Genomic DNA, 23,727 nt, shown 5'->3' with positions numbered 1-23,727 from the left:
TTTCTACTTACAGTGGAGTCATATATTATGTGAGGGGTTAGGTTCTAAAGAGAGACCATAAGGTCAAAATCATGTGCAGTCAAAGTTATCCTTGAAAATTCCTTAAGTGGACTGTAAGACCTTGGAAACACATTTTTTCTTTTCTTTTCTTTTTTTTTTCTGGCTGCTCAGCTTTCGGGATCTTAGTTCTCCTACCAGGGATTGAACCCCGGCCACGGCAGTGAAAGCGCCGAGTCCTAACCACTGGACCACCAGGGAATTCCTGGAAACAGATATATGTTTCTTCACCTGAGCACTAGATAAAGTAACTGACTTGCGTTTGAGGACAGATAAAGGGAAAATAAGCACCTTCAAACACTAGGCTCATATTCTGTGTGGTGAGATCAGGACCAGCGACATGATTTTCGAGGTCTTGTGCAAAATGAAAATGCAGAGCTTCTTGTTTAAAAAATATTGAGAATTTCAAGTTGGCAGCATCAGAGCATTAAACCTAGTATGGGGCTCTTCCAAGGTCAGGGTCTTGAGGCACTGCATGCTCACGAAACCAGCCTTGGATAAGAAGTTTGGAACATAATGAGAAGCTTGGAAACTGAGATCAACTCAGGAAAGCGAAGCCTCACAACTCCCACAGAGAGAAGAAGGGGTTAAGATCACTGGCAGAGTTCCAGTTATGCTGCTGTGCTCCACACTCCCCGTCCCATCTCTGTCTAGTTGAATTTGCATTACGCTAGATCAGCACAAGATGCAGCCCCGCTATAAAAGTTAAATGGCTGAGAGGTTGCAAATCCATATTAAAATTACATTTTGGGATTTTCTGATTTATACAAGGCTTCACTGTAATTTAAAACTCAGATTTAAGATGTGTCAAAGGAAAAGTAGTATTTACATTTCTTTACCAAGCAAAAATTTTGATCTGTCCTTTGTCATTTGCCAAAGGTAACAGATCAAATTTAATCTATTGTGTAATTTAAACAAACTGCATTACCATGAGTTCTCTAAGTGATTCAAAACAGAAAAGTTAGAAAAATTAGGTGTGATGTCTTCTTCAAATAAAAAGCTAATTATTTTACTTACTAAAGAGGTCGCCTTTTCAGACAGTTTTTTTGGAAGGTCATGAACATAATCTGAGCAAGGAGGATTTTATTCTATGACGCCCTGAGCCCTCTGAGTAAGAATATGATACAAGGCTCTTTTTTTTTTTAAGGAAACTGCCTAATGTTTTACAGTACTGTATTTCTTCAAAGTGATTTTATATACAAGCCAGGCTAAGGACAATTAGTCAGGTAATTGACCAAAAGGTTTCCAGATAGCAAGTTATTTAACGTTGATGTAATAGAAGATTGTTTTTCCAGGAGACTTTTTCTTCTTTGCATGGGTCTCTGGTTTTACCCCACCTCTTCTGCCTCAAGGTTCTCACACCAGCATAGGCTGAAACTTGACTCATCTGCTTTGACAAAAATTGATTCCTCATGGCTTTGAGAGTTACATATTTGAGCTTTAAAATAAGTGCCATGCCCAGGGTCAGGCAGCTGGTGACCCAGGTAGACTGGACAACTCTCCTGACTCATGCTTACCTGCTTCACATTATTTAATATGGCAAAACAACACTTAAGCCCCTGCAAAGCTAACAAAGGAAGCAAAGCTGCAATGTGTCATTGTCACAGTGTCCAGAAGTTTGGGGGATATTTTTAGTTAATCTGTCTATTGTGGAATCTTTAGGGTGGTGATGGCAGTTGTGTGGTGGTTATTTGGCAAGAATTGAAATTAGAGGCTTCTGTCAACTTGACTTCTGATTCCAACAAACGGTATAAACAAGGTTCATAGGAAAGAACCTGGGTGGCAATAGCATTTTCTCTTTAATCTCTTGATTTGTAACAAGTTGTGTATTTTAGGAGAAGGGAGGAGAGAGTGGCATAAGGAGACACAAATACTACAAATTTATACAGATCACCAGCTAAGGTTGTTCAGAGTGGTTTGCCAAATAGTTTCAACAACACTGATTGAGTGCTTACTGTGTACAGCTCTAAGCACTGCTTTATCTCATTTCATCCTCACAAAAACCCAATGAGACAGTTATCATGTTTCCCCATTGACCAAGATCTCATAGTAGTATGAGCCCATGTTGTGACACTGAATGATTCCATCTAGGTTAACCGGCTTTCTGCCCTCCTTTAAAATGTTGCTTGTCTGGTTCTTTTTCTAGAACCAATTTTGCCTTCACAATCCAGACATGATTTCAGCACTAAACGGAAGCACTTGAGCCTATACAAAAGTTACTTACATTCTTGCATGAAACTGTCTCTCAAATAACACCAATGTACACCTGACAGAAGATACAGTGGCTTTCGTGTGTGCGGTTGGGGGAAGGGTGTTTCTGTACACTCTGAAGCACACCCACAGCAGAGCCGAACAGTAGGCCTAACAGCACCGAGCTCCCTGGGACTGCTTATTTACATTAACCACTGTCGAAACTTCTCCGGGAGATGATGCTGAAGAACCCTAGGGGAAGTAAGATGCTTTATCTTTTGCGTGCACACGAAGTTTATGTCTTCAGAGAGCCTGGGTGGGTGTGACTCCCAGGAGCTAATCGTCCTGTCCAGCCATATGCAAATCTGGACTCCTGTTTCTGTGGAGGTGCAGACACAAAAATAGGTGACAAGTTGGTTGCTGATGTGCGTGGGAATGCACTTGCCCGTTTGTGGGTTGGCTTGTCTCAGTTTAGACCGTGTGATAGTGGGCACTTAACTTGGATCGCCCAGTCTAGATGCGGGGTGTTCGGGCTGTAAAAGTTCCACGCGCGGCCGGGGACCTAGCAGCATTGCTTACGGTGGTGCGCTCCGGGAGCCCGCGGTCGAGGGGGGGTCAATCCAGCGCTCCACAAGCACCTCCGCCGGTGGCTCCGCCCTGTCCCCAGAATCCCCGTTCCGCCCCCAGAATCCCCGCTCCGCCCCCAGAATCCCCGCTCCGCCCCGTCCCCAGCGTCCCGACAGGCCCCGCCTCCAACACCGAGAGCTGGGGAAGGCACCGCTGCCCCAGTTCCGTAAACACTTCTCTCCCCGCCCCTAGCAGTCCCCGGACCGCACCACTCTCAGCCCACGGGGGGGGAACCGTTCCCTCTTGCACCCAGAACACACCCAATCCGAGCTCTCCTTGGCCTCTTTCATCCGAAGATGAGGAAAATGTCCTGTATTAGGTCCGATCTGTAAGAGCTCGGACATCGAAGCTGAAGTGCCCTAGATTTCCCCTTCTCCCCGATGCCGTCTTCCCCCCTCTCTCCGGTTACGTGGTGGCCACGCCGTGGCTGCCTCTCTAGAGTCCCTCCCGGCCCTTTAAATGCCGCGTGGTGGGGGGGCCGGGGAGGCTGAGGGTTGCTGGACTCGTGGGCTTCTGAGGTGTTTGTGCCGTGCTAGGCGAGGGAACACCCAGAGACTCCTGAACCGGGCTCACTCAGTCGCCTTTCTCCTCCGCCTGTCGCCGCGCCGGAGCCGGTGCGTACCATTCCGGGGGAGGGGGTCGCGGGCTCTGAGGCGATGGGCCCGGGCCGGCGGAGAGGGACACGTCGCCCCCGGGCAGCCCGAGGGTCTCCCCCACCCCCCCCTCGGAGCGCCGTCCTGGGACCCGGGGGCAGGGGCGGTAAAGGCCCGCTCCTTGCTCCTCCAACCCGCCACATCACCTTGTTTGACCTCGAACCGCCGTCCCGCGTGGGAGCGGGGCGCGGGCGCCGAGTGGTCACGGTGGGTGTTGGGGCGACCGCGGGCTTCGGGCCCTGGAGGCGCCAGGGTCGGGGCCGCTTGGCCTCGGCTTACATCCCCCTGGGTCCGTGCCAGCGACCGCGCCGCGAGCGGCTTCCCACCATCGGGGCTCCGGGTGGGGGCATCCTGTCGCTTGCGACCCCTGGCCCGGGTGGGCGAACTGAGTCGCTGTCGGGGCCGGGCGGGGCCCCAAGTGTGTGTTTGGAGTTTGTTGCCTGGGTTTCCTTGGTGCTCGGCTCGGCCTCCGCCGTCCCCTCCCCCAAGGGTTTGTTTTGACAGGAAACGTGCTGCTGGAGGGGAGGGGCGCCCAGAGGACGTGGGCGAGGGGTGTGCAGATGCGTCCCCACGACTGTACCCTCAGTTGCGGGGAAGAGGCGGGACATGCTCACCAGGCCCGGGCTCGAACCCCTGGGGCTGTCAGGGATGGCTTGTGCTTCCCAAGGCTGCTACTCTGTGTGGCGCCACTTCGGGTCACAGCGATGATTTGAGGTGGCACGTGGACGAACGTGGTTAAGTGTTTTCGTTAGTATTAAGAAAAACTGTTCCCTTAAACCGAGAGATTTCACAATGATATAAAGTTTCCTTTCAAACTAAGTGTATCTAAATGCAAAAATCTCGTTCAGTTAAAGAGAAGTGTTTGATAGAGCACAGGTGAGGATGGAAATGTGGAAACAGGCGTGAAGAGTGGCCCTCAAGTGACTAAAGTTTATGCTGTCTTCGATGGTTATCCTGTTACTTTCACCTTGAAGAAACTAGACAAGCTGTCCTTGTCCCCAGTCGGCCCCTCGGCCCCCAAGATCCCCTTGGTCCCATGGGTCTCCAGCCCAGTCAGAGACCTTGCTCTGTCCCATCTGCCAAACTTAATGAGGTTATGACAGTGGTTCCCACTGCAGGAGGCGCTCTGCCTGCCTCTTCCTCTTGCCTCCAGGGATTACATCTATCACCTTGGCAGCCCGTGGAGTTTTCCCGACTTGAAGTGGCCCAGAGCTGAAGATACCCAGTCGTGTGTGAAAGCAGCTTCAATGCCATTTTGTGGAGGGTTGAGGGCCCAGAGGGGGAAACAGGTACTAAAACAGGCCAACCGGGGGTGGGAGAAGAAGTGTTTTCAAGTGTGAAAAGTGCCTAGAAATCCTTCTCCCTGACGTTGTAATGTTATGTGTGGCGTGAACATCTGCTTTTTTAGACAATGACTGGCTTTGTTGGCTTTTATCTAGCTCTTTGTTGGCTCTAATTTGATGAAGACCAGTATTCTCTAGCTGAATGGAGCAGGCACCTACCTCTCTGCCCTGTGGTTTTTGCTTTGCTGCGTGTGAATAACTTTTTAAGCGCTGCTGCTGTTTAGGACTGGTTCTAAAGCAGCACTTTGCAGAAGATGAAGATTTTTCCTTATCATCTGCATTGTTTTTTTCAGAGCCCAGTCCTACTCCTCTGACTCCCTGCCCTTTACTACAAATATATGAATGCTTGTCCTTGTAGCTGACCTTGATCTGGTCTTGAAGAACGATACCCGCTAGATATTTCTTGAAATTTTCTCTTTTCATGACTTAACCTTAATTGAATGGGTTCCATTCCTCAGGGCCCTGCTGGATAATCTGAATAATTCACTTCAAAATGCTTTTGACTCATGCTAGCTATAAGCAATTAACCCTTTTGATAATATTTGGGTTTTAAGGAGGGATTTTGCAGTGCATAAAGAATGGCTCCCTGATAGAGGATTTTCAGTCACTCTAGTGGGGTGGTTGAGAATAATTTTGGTCAATGGACTCTTTCAGTGATGCCCTTCACGGTATAGCACTTAAGCAGACACCCCGGGGGTAAGGTCAGCTTGTTACCCCATGTGCAAGTGTCCACATGGTAGCGGGTAGATCTATGGCAGAGTGGGAGTGGAAAGAATGAGCAGTACACCAAATTTTCTCCAGCCATCCTAGAGTGGTAAAGAGCACAGGCTTTAAGGACCCACTGCCTGGATTAGAGTTGTGCCTCTGCCGCTGCTATGAACCCTCGAGCAAATAACTTAACCTCTCTGAGCCTCAGGTTCTTATCTATAAAACAGGGATAATGATGATACCTTAGTTAACAAGGTTATGATGAAGATTCAAGAAGATAAAACATTTTAAGCACTTATCATGGGGGCCGAGTCATAGTAAGTATTCAATAACTGTTAACTCCAATTGTTATTATTTGCTATCAGTTAGCATTAGGAGGTCAGAAAGGCACAATATAAGAGTTTCTCTAAGCTCTGGGACTGTGAGTCTTTGCTAATTTGCTAATTTGCACTGGGAATTGGAGAAGGGAGACATAGCTTCTTCACACAAGGAGCTTAAAATTTAGTGGCGAGGCAGATTTGCAGAAAACAACTATCGTGCTTTAAATGACTGCATAATGGGGATATGAGCAGTGTGAGTGAGGCAGAGGAGAAGGGCGGCCCAAGTTGTCTTTTGAATAGAACGTGGCTTAATTTGTTCATCAGTGATGCTCACTGAGCTCCTTCTCTATCCCAAGTGGTGTTCTAAGCTCTAAGATGATGAATTTAAATGGAATTAGTGGGGATATTAAGGAAGGTCACTTTGAAGTTGTAACATTTGCTTTCAAATCTGAATGACAACAAGGCTCCAACCGCACAGAGATCAGGGAGAAGAACATCCCATTGGAAGAGAAAAGCAGGTACAAGTGCTCCAAAGGAGGAAGTTTGGCATGTCTGAGGAGCCCAAAGAAGGCCATTGTGTCCAGAGCATGAAGGATTAGGGAGAGAGTGGAAACAGAATGAAGTGGGCAGAGGCCAGATCACAGAGCGGTTATAAACCACTGCCAAGAGACTTCTTAAGAAAAGGGAACCCACCTGGAGAAGAACTCTTAAAAGGGATGATTTCTTTTGCCTTTTCAGAAGGGCTCTGGATGATTTCCTGTTTTATTCACTAGGCACTGTTCAAGAGGGACATTGGGATGGGTTTGACTGTCTAGAAGAGCTTCTGTAATAGAGTAGATCTAAGCTATTGTAGTGGTGGGAACAATCAAGATCTGAAAACTACAGGAGACTCGGCTGTTCTGAATTAGACTTGAACTTTTGGTTCAGTACTTCTTCTCTTTTAACCTTTTGCTTGGAAATAATTTCAAACTTACAGAAAAAGTTGCAAGAACAGTACAAAGAACTCCCTATTGTCTACCTTTTACTCATATTCACCTATTAACCTTTTGCTCCATAGGCTTTATTGTTTTGTCTTTTTCTCTCTCGTTGGAGAGAAAGTTGCATATATCGCGGGCCTTTTTTCCTAAATGCATAATCACAGCACATTTATCAACTTCAGTAAATTTAACATTGTAATACAGACAGTAGATTCAGGTATTGTAACCATGTTGTCAATTGATGTAATAATGTTCTTTATAGCATTTTTTTCTTTGGTACAGGATGCAATCTAGGATCATCTATTGCACTCGGTTGTCAAGTCCCCTTTCATCTGGAACATATCCTCAACCTTTCTTTGTTTTTTATGACATTGATATTTTTTTAAATTCATGACTTCCTCTAATAAGAATAAAATAATAATTGATATCTGTCGAGCACTTAGTAGGAGTTTAAGTACTTGACATAGACTATTTCAATTAATCTTCACAACAATTCTACAAGGTAGATAATAGTATTGTCCCCAGTTCATAAATGGTAAGTTCCCTGTCTCCAGTCAGTAAATATCACGAGTCGAGATCAAGCATCCAGTCCACCTGGCTTCAGAGCCAGAGTTCTTACTGCTTCGGTGACATGTGCATTGTCACTGGTGGATCTTTGCAATCCTGAACCAGTGCAGGATCATTTGCAGATAGAGTTTGCTGCAGAAAGGAAATAAGGAAATAAAGTCGGTAATCTGGATGCAGCCTGAGGGTCACTGGCAAATTAGAAACTGATCTCTGCTCCATATGTGCTGGAACACAGGACTAGCCCCTTCAGGTCTCTGTACCTGTTCCCTCCTCTCTAAAATGTCAGTGGTCATACTGCCATTCATTCAACAATAAGTATTCAAGTGCCTGCTGCCTCCCAGTCATTGACCTTGGAAGGAATGGCATAATATTGCCTTTATTATTATAAAATGTGGAACAGTACAATGAAAAATGTGATTATTCTCTTTGAATAGTGACACACTGGAGTGTCGGAGGCTTTGTTTTGGCATTATCTTCTCTCTTCACATTGACTTTACGTTTGGCCAGTGAGTAAATCCTCCCAGGTAGGATGAGAAGTGGTGTTCCTGGAAAGTTGTTCGGTTTGTTTGTGAGTCGCAATGGTGAAGGTTAAGTAAATCTAGGTTTGTCAGTATGAGAAACGTTACCTATCTTAAAGAAACAACCTGTTTTCGTTATCACTATTCTAAGAGAGAATCCAAGATAGTTTTAAAAAGTCTAATTACCGTCAGTGTCTCTGAGTCAAGTAGCTTTGTCCCCAGATGACCTGTATGGAAATCCAAGACCAAGAAAGGTAAGAGCAAGTGTGAAGGAACTTGCAGAAAACTGTTTACACCATGATGGGCCATTTGCTTTTGACTTTTGTATTTCAAACAAATGTAAGAATTCTGTCCTAGGTTAAATACCAGTCTTTGTTATCTGTAGGGTAACATGCTTTTATTATCATGGAATAGATCTGTTCTTCCCTCTAGAGTTTTTAATGACTGAAATGATGATAATAACAACTACTAAAGCAAATAATACTAACAATAGCAAACATCTGTATCCTGTTTACTCTGTGTCAGACACTGTTCCAAGCACTCTACATAGATTGACTGAATGAAATCTCACACCAACCCTGTGAATTAGGTATTATTAATATGAGGACGCAGGCGATTTCTTGATAGAGTAATAGTGTGCATTTTGGCCTCAAAGAAAAGTTTCTGCTTGGATCCACTAAAACCCAGTTGTAATGTGGAGGCTTAACTAAACAAGAGTTTCTAAACATTTTGATGCTTTTACATTTTCTGTTACATCCCCTATGCCAGAAACTCTACCTCCAGTGAATTGTTGGAAGAAAGCGTAGTTGCATGTTAAGTATGTCTGCCATGAGCACATTTAATTTCTCAGAGCTTCTAGTGATGCCTCATGGAACTCTGGGTTTATAGCATGTTAGCAATTCCTCACTAAAAGGCACCTGGTAGCTGGCCCAGCCCCCTCAGAAAAATGAGGTGAAGAGAGCAGACTCGATGTGGATAAAGTCATGCAGCAAATCAACAACAGACCCAGGCCTTACACCCAGGAGTTCTACCTCCTAACCTAGAGGTTTTTATTTTTTTTAATCTTTGTACTTAGCTGCCTTGTTAAACATAGTTAAGAAACCTATGAAGTGTGCTGTTCAGCTGGAGTAGAAAAATGAAATGGATAGTTATACCTATTAACCCAGTTCATAAATTCCAATGGATGGAAGCTCTTAGTCACTCTTACTTGGAAAAATAGCCAAAGTGAAGAGAAATTGAGGGCAGAGCATCACAGCACAGTTGTTACAGTTGAATGAATGAAAGAAATAATAAAATGGAAACAGAGTGTAAGATATTCTAGTAAGAGTGTGACAGGACCAGGGAATATTGAGTCTTAAGCCGAATAAAGCAGGTTGAGGTGGGAGGTACTCTGTTCCAGGCCTTGAACTTTGACAGCAGCAGGCCTGTAAATGTGAAGTGATATCAGTTTGCAAATGTTCTGGCTGCAGCTGTACCAGATGGGATTTAGTGATTCCCATTCAGCTAACACCAAATGCATATTTGTCACATACTTGACACTGATGATGGTGGACGAGACACAGTTCCTGCCTATTAAGGAGAGTCGGAAGTAGCCACAGGAGGAAAATAGCTACAAGGATCTAAGTGCTATTGTTCAGATACAAGAAATGAGCTGCAGGTGTACAAAGAAGAGTGCCCTTAGCTCTGGCCACGGCGTAGAGGGAAGGCTTCCTGGAGAAGCTAGCATTTTCGAGAAATGCCATCAGTGAGAAGTAAAATGTTGGCGAAGAGAGAAGGCTAGAGGGAAGGGTAAGCGCCCCAGTTGGGATTTGTGGTTCGGTGGAATTGAAAGGGTTAGAGCAGACCCCTTTCTTCTGTCCTCTATCCCCACCCCCACCTGTCCCCCTTCCAGCAGACGGGAGTTAACGCTCAAAGAGAATCTAGTTTGCCTGGGGTAAAGGAGGTGAGTTCACTGCTGAGGATGCCAGGGGTCGGCCCTCAGTCTGTGTCCGAGGTGGTTGGCTTCTGGGCTTTAGGAGAAGGCGAGTGTATCTACTGGGGAGCTTCCTGGCAGCTCGTCCCCACTGCCTGCCCTTCGTTTTGCAGAGGCAGCCTCCAAGTTGGTGGTTTTCTGTTTGCGAAAGTGGTAGGCTGAGCACGGGTGCATTTCTACAAGTGGCAGGACTGGAGAGGTTGTTTAGGTGAGGCCAGGGGCAAGTGCCCTTGGCTTTTGACCTTTAGTAAGTCCCTCTCAGGCCCATCCATTTCTCTGTCATCACCCGAAGGATAAAGAATAGCACCGTTTCTCTCAGCAAAGGCTCGATCCCCCTACCTTGGTCCCAACCCTGCCTCTCCTTTCTCGTGCTTCCTCAGCAATGCCTTGGTTTCCCTTTCCTTGTCCTCCAGCATCTGGCACACACAATTTTAGGTAACTGGACTTGAGAGCCATGAGAGGATGGCCCTGTGTATTTTGTTCACTATTACTTTTCCCAGTGCCTGGTGCATAGTAGGCACTTAATACACGTGAAAGGAATCATTGAAGAAACTGCAGGCATTTCCAGGCATTCCATGGGTAGTTGTGGTTTCCCGTTCTGATAGCTTTAAAAGCTCTGAGTACCTCATTGCTGGCTCAGGTTTAAAGAGACTCAGTGAACCCTTACTATCATTACCATCCGTTCAGGATTTGAGGTGCCTTTCTCCTCGGGCCCAGGTTTCCCCTCAGTGTCAGCTATCACCACACTCATATCAGGGCCAGCTTCCTCACAGGCCTGGCTGAGGATCCTGGGGTCAGGCCTGAGCATCCTGTGTACCCAGGATCTCCTTTCCAGGGGGTGACTGGGCCCAACTGCCCTGCCCTTCCCTGGGAAGCAATCTGATGTCCCAGAAACAGCTGTGGATATAGAGTCCAGGGACTGGCTTTATGGCACAGTAGGTCTCCTAGTGTCTGTTCTCCCCCTAACCTGTGAATCAGGATCTTTTGTGCCTGTTTGTTCATTGGATGGCAGTGGGTACTGTCTAAAGTACAAACCAAATATCAGGCCTTACTCTTCATAGCGTGACAGTTCATGGGAAAATGGAGGAGAAAACCTGTATACTTGCCAGCCAGAAATTTTAATTAGTCTTCCTCTTTCCCTAGGAGGCTCACAGACAACTAAAAAGGCTGATTTCAAAAATATTTTATTTAAAACAAAGAGGAACAATAATAATAGCAAACATTTGAATGCTGTGCTAAGCACTTTAATAAGATTAATCCCATTTCATCTTCAAGCAACCCTATGAGGTTAGTCTTTCAGCCCAGCTTGACTCATGAGGTAGCGAGTTAAGTGACTTCTCCAAGGTCACATGTCAAAAGACAGAACAAGCTTCAAACCCAGAGCCCCACACTCTCACTCTCACCCTCCCACGCTTTAGCAACCCCAGGAGGAGAGAGTGTGTGCTCTGCGCGTTGTTTTTTGAGGATGGTTTATTGCTGGGGGCTGCTCCACGTTCACTCCAAGTATGTCCTGTGTGAGCTCACACCTTGGCTGTGAAATCCCTTTCTGGAAGGCAGTCTTGCAGGCCTAGTGATAGCCTGGCCCGGGTGCCATGGGAGGAAGGAGGTCATCTTCTGGGGGCCTTTCCAGTGCTGTGACACATGCGACACGGCTGTCTACATTGAACGAAGCGCCAGCACCACTGGGGGAGTACCGCAGAACGTTGACACAGGGTCTGTTTGTCTGTGCAGGTGCTGTCTCTTTACCGACACTCCAGGGACACAAAATGCCCTTCAATGGTGAGAAGCAGTGTGTGGGCGAGGACCAGCCAAGTGATTCAGACTCTTCCCGGTTTTCCGAAAGCATGGCTTCGCTCAGTGACTATGAGTGCTCCAGGCAGAGCTTTACAAGCGACTCTTCTAGCAAATCCAGCTCTCCTGCTTGTAAGCCAATGGGGAGTGGAGGTGGTTCTAGACACGCATGTTGGATTTTAAAACTCGGAAATGAATGAGAGCAAAGTACTGACTTTTCCCTTCTAGATGTACTGGAATGGCACTGCCGGGGCCCTGCAGCTGTCTTGTACACGCTGTCAGCAATAGATTGCCACTGAAGTTTACAATCTGCCCATTTTTATTTTCATCACTGTCTCTGATCTGCTTTGGTTTGGCTATAAATCAGGTCTCCCAACCCCACCTGTCTTCTCCCTCAATTAGCAGAAAGCTACTTCTTCTTGAGATCATTTTTTGAGCCACATTCAAGGGTAAATTCAAATCGGTCCTTTCTTATTTCCGTGGAACGAAACTTGCCCCAGCTCAAGGGTCAGGCAGGAAGTGAAATAATCTAAAGGATTTCCTACTGATTTCAAAAACTGTTGTGCAAATCACCCCAGAAAAGTGCCCACGAGGAGAATTACTGCACAAGGAGTATGAGAAGGAATGCAAAGAGTGCCATGGTGAAGGGAGATGTCTTTTTCCTTTTTTGTGTGTGGAAGCTAGAAATGTGTGAAGCCATGTGTTTGTCTTTTTTTTTTTTTTTTTAGCTTTTTAATTGACATTTTGTATAGGAAATATAACTCCTTAAGCTGCCCAAGCAAATGCAGAGAGAAGCAACTAGCATTTAATATGATCAAATGCCCACTTCAGAAAAAGTTTCTTCATTTGTATTTATTTATTTATTTATTTTAACATCCTTATTGGAGTATAATTGCATTACAATGGTGTGTTAGTTTCTGCTTTATAACAAAGTGAATCAGTTATACATATACATATGTTCCCATATCTCTTCCCTCTTGCATCTCCCTTCCTCCCACCCTCCCTCTCCCACCCCTCTAGGTGGTCACAAAGCACCGAGCTGATCTCCCTGTGCTATGCGGCTGCTTCCCACTAGCTATCTATTTTATGTTTGGTAGTGTATATATGTCCATGCCACTCTCTCACTTTGTCACAGCTTACCCTTCCCCCTCCCCATATCCTCAAGTCCATTCTCTAGTAGGTCTGTGTCTTTATTCCCATCTTACCACTAGGTTCTTCATGACCTTTTTTTTCCCCTTAGATTCTGTATATATGTGTTAGCATACTGTATTTGTTTTTCTCTTTCTGACTTACTTCACGCTGTATGACAGATTCTAACTCCATCCACCTCACTACAAATACCTCCATTTCATTTCTTTTTATGGCTGAGTAATATTCCATTGTATATATGTGCCACTTCTTCTTTATCCATTCATCTGTCATGTATTTATTCTAAATTAGTACATTCTCATTTTAAAAAATGGAAAGGTAGATAAGTAGAAAGAAAAGAAATTATCGCCTATAATGTCACCCAAAGATGACAGGTGATAGTGCTTTGTCATATCTTCATACTGCACGTAGACATACGTATGTATATGTATGTGGACTTTTTTCACTTACTATTATAACTAAAACATTTACTCATGATAATGTTTTTTTAAAACATTTTTATGACTGCTTATTACTACTTTACCAAGTGAAAATACCATCAATTTATTTAACCTCTGACTTATCATTGGGCATTTAGTTCATTTCCCTTTTTTTTTTTTTTTGCTGTTACAAATAGTGCTTTATGAACATCGTGGTGCATAAAGCCTTTCTAGGAATTCCTTTGGATATAATTGGATTGCTGGACCAAAGGATACAGACATTTTTAAGGAGAATCTTAATGGGAAAGAGAATTGGCAAAAGAATTTATTAGCAGCCCCTCAGCTTTCAGTGCTTTTTCTCACTCTTTATACTATACATGGAGTTGATGTCTCCAGCAGGGTACCTAGGTGTCCTGAAGAAGGGTTTTACTAATTGTATATCAGCATTCCTTCCTCCTCCTCTTCTTCCTCTTCCATCTCCACCTTCTCCACTACCTCCTCCTCTTCTTCTTCTTATTTCTAAAATTATTTTAAGGACTTCCCTGGCAGTCCAGTGGTTAAGGCTCCGCGCTTCCAATGCAGGGGGTGCAGGTTCGATCCCTGGTCTGGGAATTAAGATCTTATATGCCGCGTGGCGCAGCCAAAAATTTTTTTAAAAATAAATTATTTTAGATAGTGAAGTATTGCCAGTCAGGATTGTTGTTTGAGGTAATGATTTTTAATTAACAGAAACCAAGAGTTCCAACAACGATTTCAAAAAGACATGACTTGTTAGAATAATTTTTTGAATAATCTTTACAGATAACTAAAATAATTCTTTACCCACTATTTCCTACTGAGAAGTAGATTATTAGCTTATCAGATTTATTTTATTTTAATTATCTACATTTATTGAGTTCTTACCATGTTCTTTACTTAAATTATCTTGTTTAGTCACCTCAGGGCAGTCCTACGAGGAGGTAAGTTATGCTTCAGCAAAGTCAAATGATAACTACCAATTAGCAAAACTTAGAATTGTGCTATACGGCGTATGCTTTTTGAAATTATAGTTTTAAAAAATCAGTTCATATTGAGTCTGCTTAAATTAATGGGAGCTATGAATTACAGAATAAAAAGTAGTCATCAATTTCCTGTAGCGTACATGTAATAAATGCAGATATCAATACTCGCTAAAAAATGAGGTGATTTAATTTTTAAAAATAACTTATAATATCCTATATTAATAAAATTTTCTCAGAAACATTTGACAATTTATTTTCTTTCTTTCATTTTTTTTTTTTTTGTTTTTGAAGTTGTAAAGAATAGTTTTATTGCTTTGCCAAGCAAAGGGGGCCACAGAGGGCTAATGCCCTCAAAACTGAGTGTCCCGACCTGGAGGGGGTAGTGAGGAGTTTTATAGTAATGGTTCAAAGAGGAGGACGTGATCCGCTCATGGGCTTTCTTCTGATTGGCTGGTGGTGAGGTACGTGGGAGTCGGCATCATCAACCTTCTGGTTCCAACCGGTCCTGGGTCTGAGTGTTGTGGCAGCATATAGTTTAACTTCTCCCACCTGGCGGGGGTTTCAGTATCTGGTTTCAGGACTTAATGAAGCTCAGGTTCTTGATGTCTCATGGCAGAAAGAATTCAGTGAGAGACAAGGTGATAGGTAAGAAGTGGATTTATTTAGAGAGAGACACGCTCCACAGACAGTGCGTGGGACATCTCAGAAGGCGAGAGCGGCCGACAATTTATTTTCAATACAGTAACTGAAGCTATCAAAGGAGTTCTTAAATTTTTGGAGTCTTAAGTATTAAGCGGGGGAATCGATCTATTTTGATATATATTCTTCTTACTGAAACTATATGTTGGAGTAACTTAAACCCTGTGTGCATCAGGAGGCTTCATTGGATGACAACTCCTCTTCCAGGGCATTAACTGGTTTTTGTCTTCCTTTCAGCAACAAGCCCTCCCAGGGTTGTAACATTTGATGAAGTGATGGCTGCAGCAAGGAACTTATCAAACATGACTCTTGCTCACGAGATTGCTGTAAATGAGAACTTTCAATTGAAACAAGATGCCCTCCCTGAGAACAGGTAACCTGGAGGCATGTGTTGTGCATAACCTGTGCTGCAGACTGTGTGTGTATATGTGTGTGTGTGTGTGTGTGTACTGCGAACACAAATTTTCACACTGATTCCTGGACAGTCTCATATAATATCCACTGGGAGTTAACAGTATTTAGTTCTCTAACAAGGTCTTACAGTTGTTTTTAAAACCACTCCTCTAAGGTATATGTTACTCATAATCTTTAGAATTCAGCTTATATGTCTCTTCCTGAAGGAAGCTTTTCCTGACACTCCTGAGCCCACTAGACTACATTAAATCCCGTTCTAAAGACTCCTATAGCCCCCTCTACCTCCCTCTTGTTAAGATGTCTTATAATTTTAGGTTCAAAGTCTGTCTTTCCCACTTGACCAAAAGCCCCATTAATGGAGAAACTATGTCTATATTGTTTGCTCTGTCCTTATTGCCTAGCAGAGTGCCTGACATATAGTACCTGCTCAAGAAATATTTGCAGCCTGACTTATTAAAAACTAATATTCAGGTTGTGAAAGATAAATAAATGCAGCTGAGCTGCCAAAGCGGTAAGAGGTGATCTAGAAGCCTCTGGAGGGAGGAATCACAGCTGCATAGGCACCCCTGGTTAACCTCATGCCCAAGGGATCTCTAGTTAGAGCCATGCCCTTATATCCTACCTCAGTCTTTCTGGTTTCAGTGGCTCACAGGTCCCCTGGGACAAAGAGGAGACAAGGCTTTCAGCCATTACTGCAGGTAAATCATCTTTAGAGGCAAAATTGGCCCATGGATAACAACACTGAATCTTAAAACTCACAGTGCCATTCATAAATTGGGAGGCATTCTCTCTGTCAATTAAGACAACATATAATATTTGATTCCCTTCAGAACATTTTTTGTTTTAAAGCAGGAAAATAGTAAACACAATAATTTTCCTTCTTTAAAATATGGATCATAGTCCTCCTCCTGGGGATGTTGTTTATAATAATCACTAATACTTTTTAAGAGTACTGGCCAAAGTAGGTTTATCTGTTTGGTTTTCTATGGTGACTGCATTTCACCATGATCCTTTATATCAGCTGTGCTGCTTACACCCCCAGGCCAGGCCACTATCGTCTCTGACCTGGACTCTTTGTGTCCTAACTAGTTGCCCAGTCTCCATCCTTAGCTCCCGCACCGTCCATCGTCCACATCCACAGGTAGCCACAGTGATCTTTCTAGTGGGTAAATCAGATTAGATCATGTCTTTGCTTAAAACCCTTCAGTGGTTCTGTTACACTTAGAATAAAAATTCAAACTCTTTAGTATGACGAGCAAGGCCCCCCTTCACTGACCATGTCTCTTACTCCTTTTCCTCCTGCTTGCTGTGCTTCAGCCACACTGAAGCTTCCTTGCTGATCCTGGAGTACACCAGCTTGATCCTGTCCCAGGGACTTGGACCTTCTTCCTTCTTTTTTAATGTTTTTCCCATAGATCTTCACCAGCTGCTTTCTTTTTTTTTTATAAATTTATTTATTTATTTATTTATTTTTGGCTGTGTTGGGTCTTCATTTCTGTGCTAGGGCTTTCTCTAGTTGTGGCAAGCGGGGGCCACTCTTCATCGCGGTGCGCGGGCCTCTCACTGTCACGGCCTCTCCCGTTGTGGAGCACAGGCTCCAGACGCGCAGGCTCAGTAGTTGTGGCTCACGGGCCCAGTTGCTCCGCGGCATGTGGGATCTTCCCAGACCAGGGCTCGAACCCGTGTCCCCTGCATCGACAGGCAGATTCCTAACCACTGCGCCACCAGGGAAGCCCCCCACCAGCTGCTTTCTTTTCCCCATTTGGGTCTCAGCTCTAAGGTCGCTTACTGTCTTACAGAAGCTTTCTTCAACCACCCCGCCAAATCGGCACCTCTTCATCACTGTGGACCACATTGTCTTCCTCTGCCTCCCTTGTGGCTCTGAAATTGTCTTACTCAATTTCAGTGTGTTTTTTGTCTTTCTGTCTCTGCTAACATGTAAGCTTTTTGAGAGCAGAGGCTTTCTTTTCACTACACCCAAGCGCCTGAAACAGGGTCTACCACATATTGAATTTTGAATAAACATTTATTGACTAATAAAAATGAATTTTTGAAGTTAAAATAAGTATGTTTTATGAAGTACAGAAAAGACATATTGGGAGTGTTTGTGCTTTAAATTCAAAAGTTGCAAATACAGGCTGAATGAAGGCCCTTTAGGATCAGACGGACCCCAGGGTTTGAATCCTGGCTCTGCTGTGACCATATCTGAGCCTCGCATTCTCCATAACACTCACTCTAAATGCATGCTCCTGGGCATATAAGTGCCTTGCATGTAAGTACTTTGATACTATGGAAGATATGAATTCCTCTTCTCTTCATTTTCTGCCACGGCTAGAAAATGTGAGCAAGGGAAACAACACTTAGAGTTGGGACACATTACCTTTGTTTAAAAGTGAAATAATGTATCATTAGCTGCTGATTTTTCAGATGACCCTCCACAATGACCAAGTCGTTACTTTTTTTCTTTTTTTTATCAAAGCATAAGTGTTTATTATTTGTGACAAATAAGGAGACCCGGTGATAGCTCTCAAAGCACTGTCTCTTGTTACTCTTTAAAATATGGCCGGCTCTCATATTTTACCAAGTGGGGGGAAACACTTGGTAAAATAAGCCAGATTTCTGATACCAAGTAGGAATGCTTATAAATGATTTGACTGATTTCATCTCCACCCCTTCCTCCCTACCTCTTCCACTCCCCAAAATTAAAAAGCTTGTAGCCTTTGGGAAAACTTAAACTCCGACATCCCTCAAGGAGCTATAAAGTTGTTTTAGCTCATTCCTGGTTGGTCCATTCAAACCAAGTACATGAGGCTTGTAAAGTTCAGAGCAAAAGTCTGTCCCAGCAATGTTTGTCTTTCTAATTGTTCTGTAATTGCTCAAGAGAGTCTCAAACATTGGAAATGGCATTTATGTTGAATAAATCTATTCAGGCAACTAGAATAAGTTTTCACATTTAAAGTGGCTGAGTAGAATATAGTATTTGCAGTTACAGAAACAGTTTTAACTCACACTCCTCAGAAAGCTAATTTTCACTTCTCATAGCATTATTGTATATTTAGCTATTTGTACTTTAAAAGAAAAATTAGGAGATATGCTTAACTATCAAATTATTAATTCATTCACCGTGCATTCAGTGAACCCTCAGTAAATGACAAGTGCTATGCTAGGTATAGTGGCAGGTACCTAGAAGAAGTGGCCTGTACCTGAGAGAGGTGTATAGCCCTGTGTGGGATAGAGACTTGCAAGTAATTACAGTTCAGGGAAATATGCGCTTTTCTAAAAGCTGTTGCAAAATGGTGTAGGAGTTCAGTAGGGATGTGTGTTTTATTTATTTATTTATTTTAAAATTTATTTATTTTTATGGCTGCGTCGGGTCTTAGTTGTGGCACGCAGGATCTTCGTTGAGGCATGCAGGATCTTTTGTTGCGGTGCACGGGCTTCTCTTTAGTTGTGGCAGGTGGGCTCTGTAGTTTGTGGCTCGCGGGCTCTAGTTGAGGCATGCGAGCTCAGTAGCTGTGGCGTGTGGGCTGAGCTGCCCCATGGCCTCTGGGATCTTAGTTCCCCGACCAGGGATTGAACCTGCGTCCCCTGCATTGGAAGGCGGATTCTTTACCATTGGATCACCAGAGAAGTCCCTGTGTGTTTTAACATACACCTATTTTAGGGCATTGACATACAGGGTAAAGCAAGGTGGCCACCTACTCTATTGTTAGCCTTTCCTAGGAAGGCTCCTGTTTCAGCAGTTTTGGTCTGGCCAACTTTAAATGGGACATCTAAGCTGAAGCTGGCAGGCAATCAAATGCATGTCTCCTTGGGGCCATCTGTTCTGTTCCAGGCAATGAAACTTCAGCTGTTAAGGAAAGAGCAATTTTGCCATCTCATCCCCAAAATCTAGACCAAGTCTAAAAGTCTGTGTAGAAGAGTAGCTAGGTAAATTATGGTATCTCCTTAGGATAAAATTTTATGAACATATCAAAAGCTATAAGGTGGAAGCATTTTAAAAATCTAGGGGAGACACTTAAGACAGAATATTAAATGAAATAATATTGTACAGACTCAGTATTAAAACAATTATATTAAAACAATGCATTCATTGAACATAGGTCAAAAGATTAATAATAGGATTATGAGCAATTTTTATTCTCTGTTTTTCTGCATTTTCTAAGATTTCTACAATGAGCATCTTTCTTTTATAATCAGGAAAAATAGTGCTTATTTTAAAAAACGATCCATTTCATTCCTGTAGCTTGGCCGGTAGAGTGAGGCACATTGTCCACCAGGCCTTCTGGGACGTCTTGGAATCAGAACTGAACGCTGAGCCCCCTGAGTATGAACACGCCATCAAACTGTTTGAAGAAATCAGAGAGGCAAGTTGATGTTGTCTGTATTAATTAGTAATTTTCCCCCCAAAGGCTGTTTTCATGTCCTGCAAAGAGTATTGGAGACTCTTTTTGAAACACTGAGCCAGTTCAATCACCGAAAGGGTTTTTTCCTGCACCTCCTGGAATGGGGTGCAGGCTGGGAAAACAGGGCAGCGGCAGGAACTCAAGCCAGTGCTTAGCATGTAGGGCAGTGGCTGTGGTGCTGCAGAGCACAGAGCCTGAGTTAGATAGACCTGCTTTAGCGACAGGCTCTCTCTTCTTAAGTCTGTCTCCGGAGTAGTTGTGAGAATTAAATCAGATGACAGTCATAGCTAACTTTTACAAGACACTCGCTCTGTGCCAAGCACTAGATTATTCATCTATCCTTACCATAATGCCATGAGGTAGTTACGCCTGTTATTATCTTATATAAAGAAACCAAGTTCCGACTCACCCAAGGTCACGCAGCTTTGAGAGGTGGAAGCGATTTGAACTGAGGCACTCCGGCTCAGAGCTTGTTCTCCTAACCACGTGCTGTGTGTATAAGTACAGTGTCTGCTGTGTAGTGAATACACAATATAGGTTGCTCATATAATATGTAATATTTCACATGTAAATATATTATACTAATGGAGCCCATGGGGATATTTCTATTTGCCCTTCTTTAAAGGGTTCTTTTGGAGCCATGATCTGCAACTTGTCTTTGCACGGTTTCTCTGTAAACTTTTTGAAGTTCTTTCAATAGTATTGCTTCCTTGCCAGTTGTTTTCATTCCGATAGTGTTAGTAGCTTCCCGTGGGAGGGGAGGGGAGGCTTTCATTCAGAAGACAGAGCTTTCTTTTTAGAGTCAGGACCCTGGAGTGCTCCTCTGATCCACCACTCAATACAAACTTCTGTGGCATCCGGGGCATTAAAATATGGACAGGGAGCTTGGTCATCTAGACATTGAAATTAGAAATGACAACCTTTATTCATGTAAGGATGCTGTTAATTTTTCTTTCCTTTCCCTGTATAGGTTCTCCTCTCTTTTCTGACTCCTGGTGGCAACCGGCTTCGCAACCAGATCTGTGAAGTTTTGGACACAGACCTCATTAGGCAGCAGGCTGAGCACAGTGCTGTCGACATCCAAGCCCTGGCCAACTACGTCATCAGTACGATGGGAAAGCTGTGCGCTCCTGTGCGAGATGATGATATCAGAGAGTTAAAGGCTACCTGCAACATCGTGGACGTGCTGAGGTTAGCGGTTCTGCTGCTTGCATTTTCTTAGAGAACCTTTGAGTTCATTCAGAAGGGAAGTGTGGGAATTGAGGAACACAGAATAAGGGTTCCTCCTCTCCCAAAGGAACCCTTGACCCTAGGAAGAGACCACCTAAGCAAGGGACAAGTCAATCATTTATTGTGTGCATGGAGTTTTCACATTGAGTGACCCAACAAGGTTGTTAGTTGGCAGTGCTGGGCCCTAGAGGTGCAGTGATGAAAAAGGCAGATGCAATCTCTGATCCCAGGGAGTTTACAGTCAAATAGGGAGACAGCTCTTGAACAAGGAATTACAGTTGTGATAAGTGCTTTGAAAAGGGAAGTAGAGGGGATTAATGGAGCCTCCAACAGGGGGACCTAATCTAGTTAAGGATCCAGGAAGGCTTCTTCATTAGTTAGGGTATTGCTAGCTGCTATGACATGTAAACCCTGAGTTCTCAGTGATTTAACCAGTAAACGTTTGTTTCTCACTCATGTCAGAGTCCGAGTCAGGGATTCTTGGTCAAGCAGCCTTCTATGTGTCATTCAGGGACCCAGGCTCCTTCTCTCCTTGGCTCCACCCTCGCCCAGCTCCTTGGAGTCCTTTACATTCAGCTGGTGAATGGGAAAGAGATCATGAGGAAGGCATATCCAGTGTTTAACCACCTAGGCCCAGAAGCAATGCATTACATTGACTGTACCTAGTCCCATGGTACCACCTACATTGAAGGTGGCCTGGGAAATGTGGCTGCTGTCTGGAAACACATTTCCCAGCCACACATCCACATTGCAGGAAGGCAACATGGACCTTTGGTGGTCGGCTAGGTATCTCTGCCACAGCTTCCCTCAGGAAGTGATGTGTACAGTAAGATCGTAAGACTAATCTGGCTGTGTAGACAGTAATTTCTTTGTGATCCCAGAGGAAAGAGGAGTCTGCAGTATTTTTTGCCATTGAGGGGAATTCTTCTCCTTTTTTTGTGAATACAGCCACATTGAGGATTAAGTTTCATGTACTAGTATAGGAAAGGGAAGGGGAAAGGAAGCTGGTTTGCATATAATGGGTTACTTACTTTATGACTCTGGGAAAGTTGACAACCTCTCAAAGTCACACTTTCCCCATCTGTAAAATAGGCTGTAAGTATCCTTAGAGTTGCACTCAGCTCTGGCAGATTGAGATTCTCCAGTTGTAGAATCCTTGCTTTGAATTATCTTATTACCTATGTGTATTGAGCACCTACTGGCTGTCACTCTCCCCTGCATTTTGCATTCATTATCTCATTGACTCTTCACAACATCCCTCCAAGGTTGATCTTGTCCCTTCCTTTCACAGATGAAGAAACTAAGGCTCAGAGAGATTGAGTAACTTGTTCCTGGCCACGGAGCTGGTCAGATGTAAAGCTGCAATTGAATACAGGGCTGCCCAACTCTAAAATGCAGTGTTTTTCCCCTGTGCTTTACTGCCCTGTCCTTTCTTTCCTTTTCTTTTTCTTCTTTCCTTAGGAACAGAAACAATGTACACTATGTTCAGACTCCATAAAATTTCAAATGAAAATTCCTTCTTGAATCTTTTTTGTCTCATTGTTAAGACTCATTGTTTATGCTTCTTAGTGTCTATCAGTTTATGGCTGAATGTAATGGATCAGCTGGAGGTATATTTGCTAAAGCAAATACTCTTTTTTTTTTTTTTAAACGTCTTTATTGAAGTATAATTGCTTTACAATGGTGTGTTAGTTTCTGCTTTATAACAAAGTGAATCAGTTATACATATACATATGTTCCCGTATCTCTTCCCTCTTGCATCTCCCTCCCTCCCACCCTCCCTATCCCACCCCTCTAGGTGGTCACAAAGCACCGAGCTGATCTCCCTGTGCTATGCGGCTGCTTCCCACTAGCTATCTATTTTACATTTGGTAGTGTATATGTGTCCATGACACTCTCTCACCCTGTCACATCTCACCCCTCCCCCTCCCCATATCCTCAAGTCCATTCTCTAGTAGGTCTGTGTCTTTATTCCCGTCTTGCCACTAGGTTCCTCATGACCTTTTTTTTTTTTTCCTTAGATTCCATATATATGTGTTAGCATACTGTATTTGTTTTTCTCTTTCTGACTTACTTCACTCTGTATGACAGACTCTAACTCAATCCACCTCATTACAAATACCTCCATTTCATTTCTTTTTATGGCTGAGTAATATTCCATTGTATATATGTGCCACATCTTCTTTATCCATTCATCCGATGAGGGACACTTAGGTTGCTTCCATGTCCTGGCTATTGTAAACAGAGCTGCAATGAACAAAACTACAATGAGGTATCATCTCACACCGGTCAGAATGGCCATCATCAAAAAATCTAGAAACAATAAATGCTGGAGAGGGTGTGGAGAAAAGAGAACACTCTTGCACTGTTGGTGGAAATGTAAATTGATGCAGCCACTATGGAGAACAGTATGGAGGTTCCTTAAAAAACTAAAAATAGAACTACCATACGACACAGCAATCCCACTACTGGGCATATACCCTGAGAAAACCATAATTCAAAAAGAGTCATGTACCAAAATGTTCATTGCAGCAAATACTCTTGAGATCTCTGGAAGAATACATTTGGAATGCATGTATAATGCCTTTTGTGAAAAGTGACGTTGTCAAAGTGATTGGAATTTCAAAACCATTTCAGGGATGTTTATATTTTCCAGCTGGTAAAATTAGTAATAGTTAATGAATTT

The 23,727-nt window shown here is 43.6% G+C and overlaps 1 protein-coding gene across 1 annotated transcript in view; it reads left to right on the top strand.

The window, feature by feature from the left end:
- Positions 1 to 3,307: 3,307 nt before the first annotated feature.
- The window catches only part of TCP11L2 (t-complex 11 like 2), a 41,359-nt gene continuing 20,939 nt past the window's right edge, over positions 3,308 to 23,727 (top strand). The window contains exons 1-5 of the mRNA XM_061204788.1: positions 3,308 to 3,488; positions 11,664 to 11,855; positions 15,229 to 15,364; positions 19,652 to 19,772; positions 20,782 to 21,002. Of these exons, the coding sequence (XP_061060771.1) occupies positions 11,699 to 11,855; positions 15,229 to 15,364; positions 19,652 to 19,772; positions 20,782 to 21,002 (635 nt within the window). The 5' untranslated portion in view covers positions 3,308 to 3,488; positions 11,664 to 11,698. The remainder of the gene's footprint in view (positions 3,489 to 11,663; positions 11,856 to 15,228; positions 15,365 to 19,651; positions 19,773 to 20,781; positions 21,003 to 23,727) is intronic.

This window comes from Eubalaena glacialis, chromosome 11 (genome assembly GCF_028564815.1).
Source record: "Eubalaena glacialis isolate mEubGla1 chromosome 11, mEubGla1.1.hap2.+ XY, whole genome shotgun sequence".
Classification (NCBI taxonomy): domain Eukaryota; kingdom Metazoa; phylum Chordata; class Mammalia; order Artiodactyla; family Balaenidae; genus Eubalaena; species Eubalaena glacialis.
This window is presented reverse-complemented; position numbering and strand designations above follow the sequence as displayed.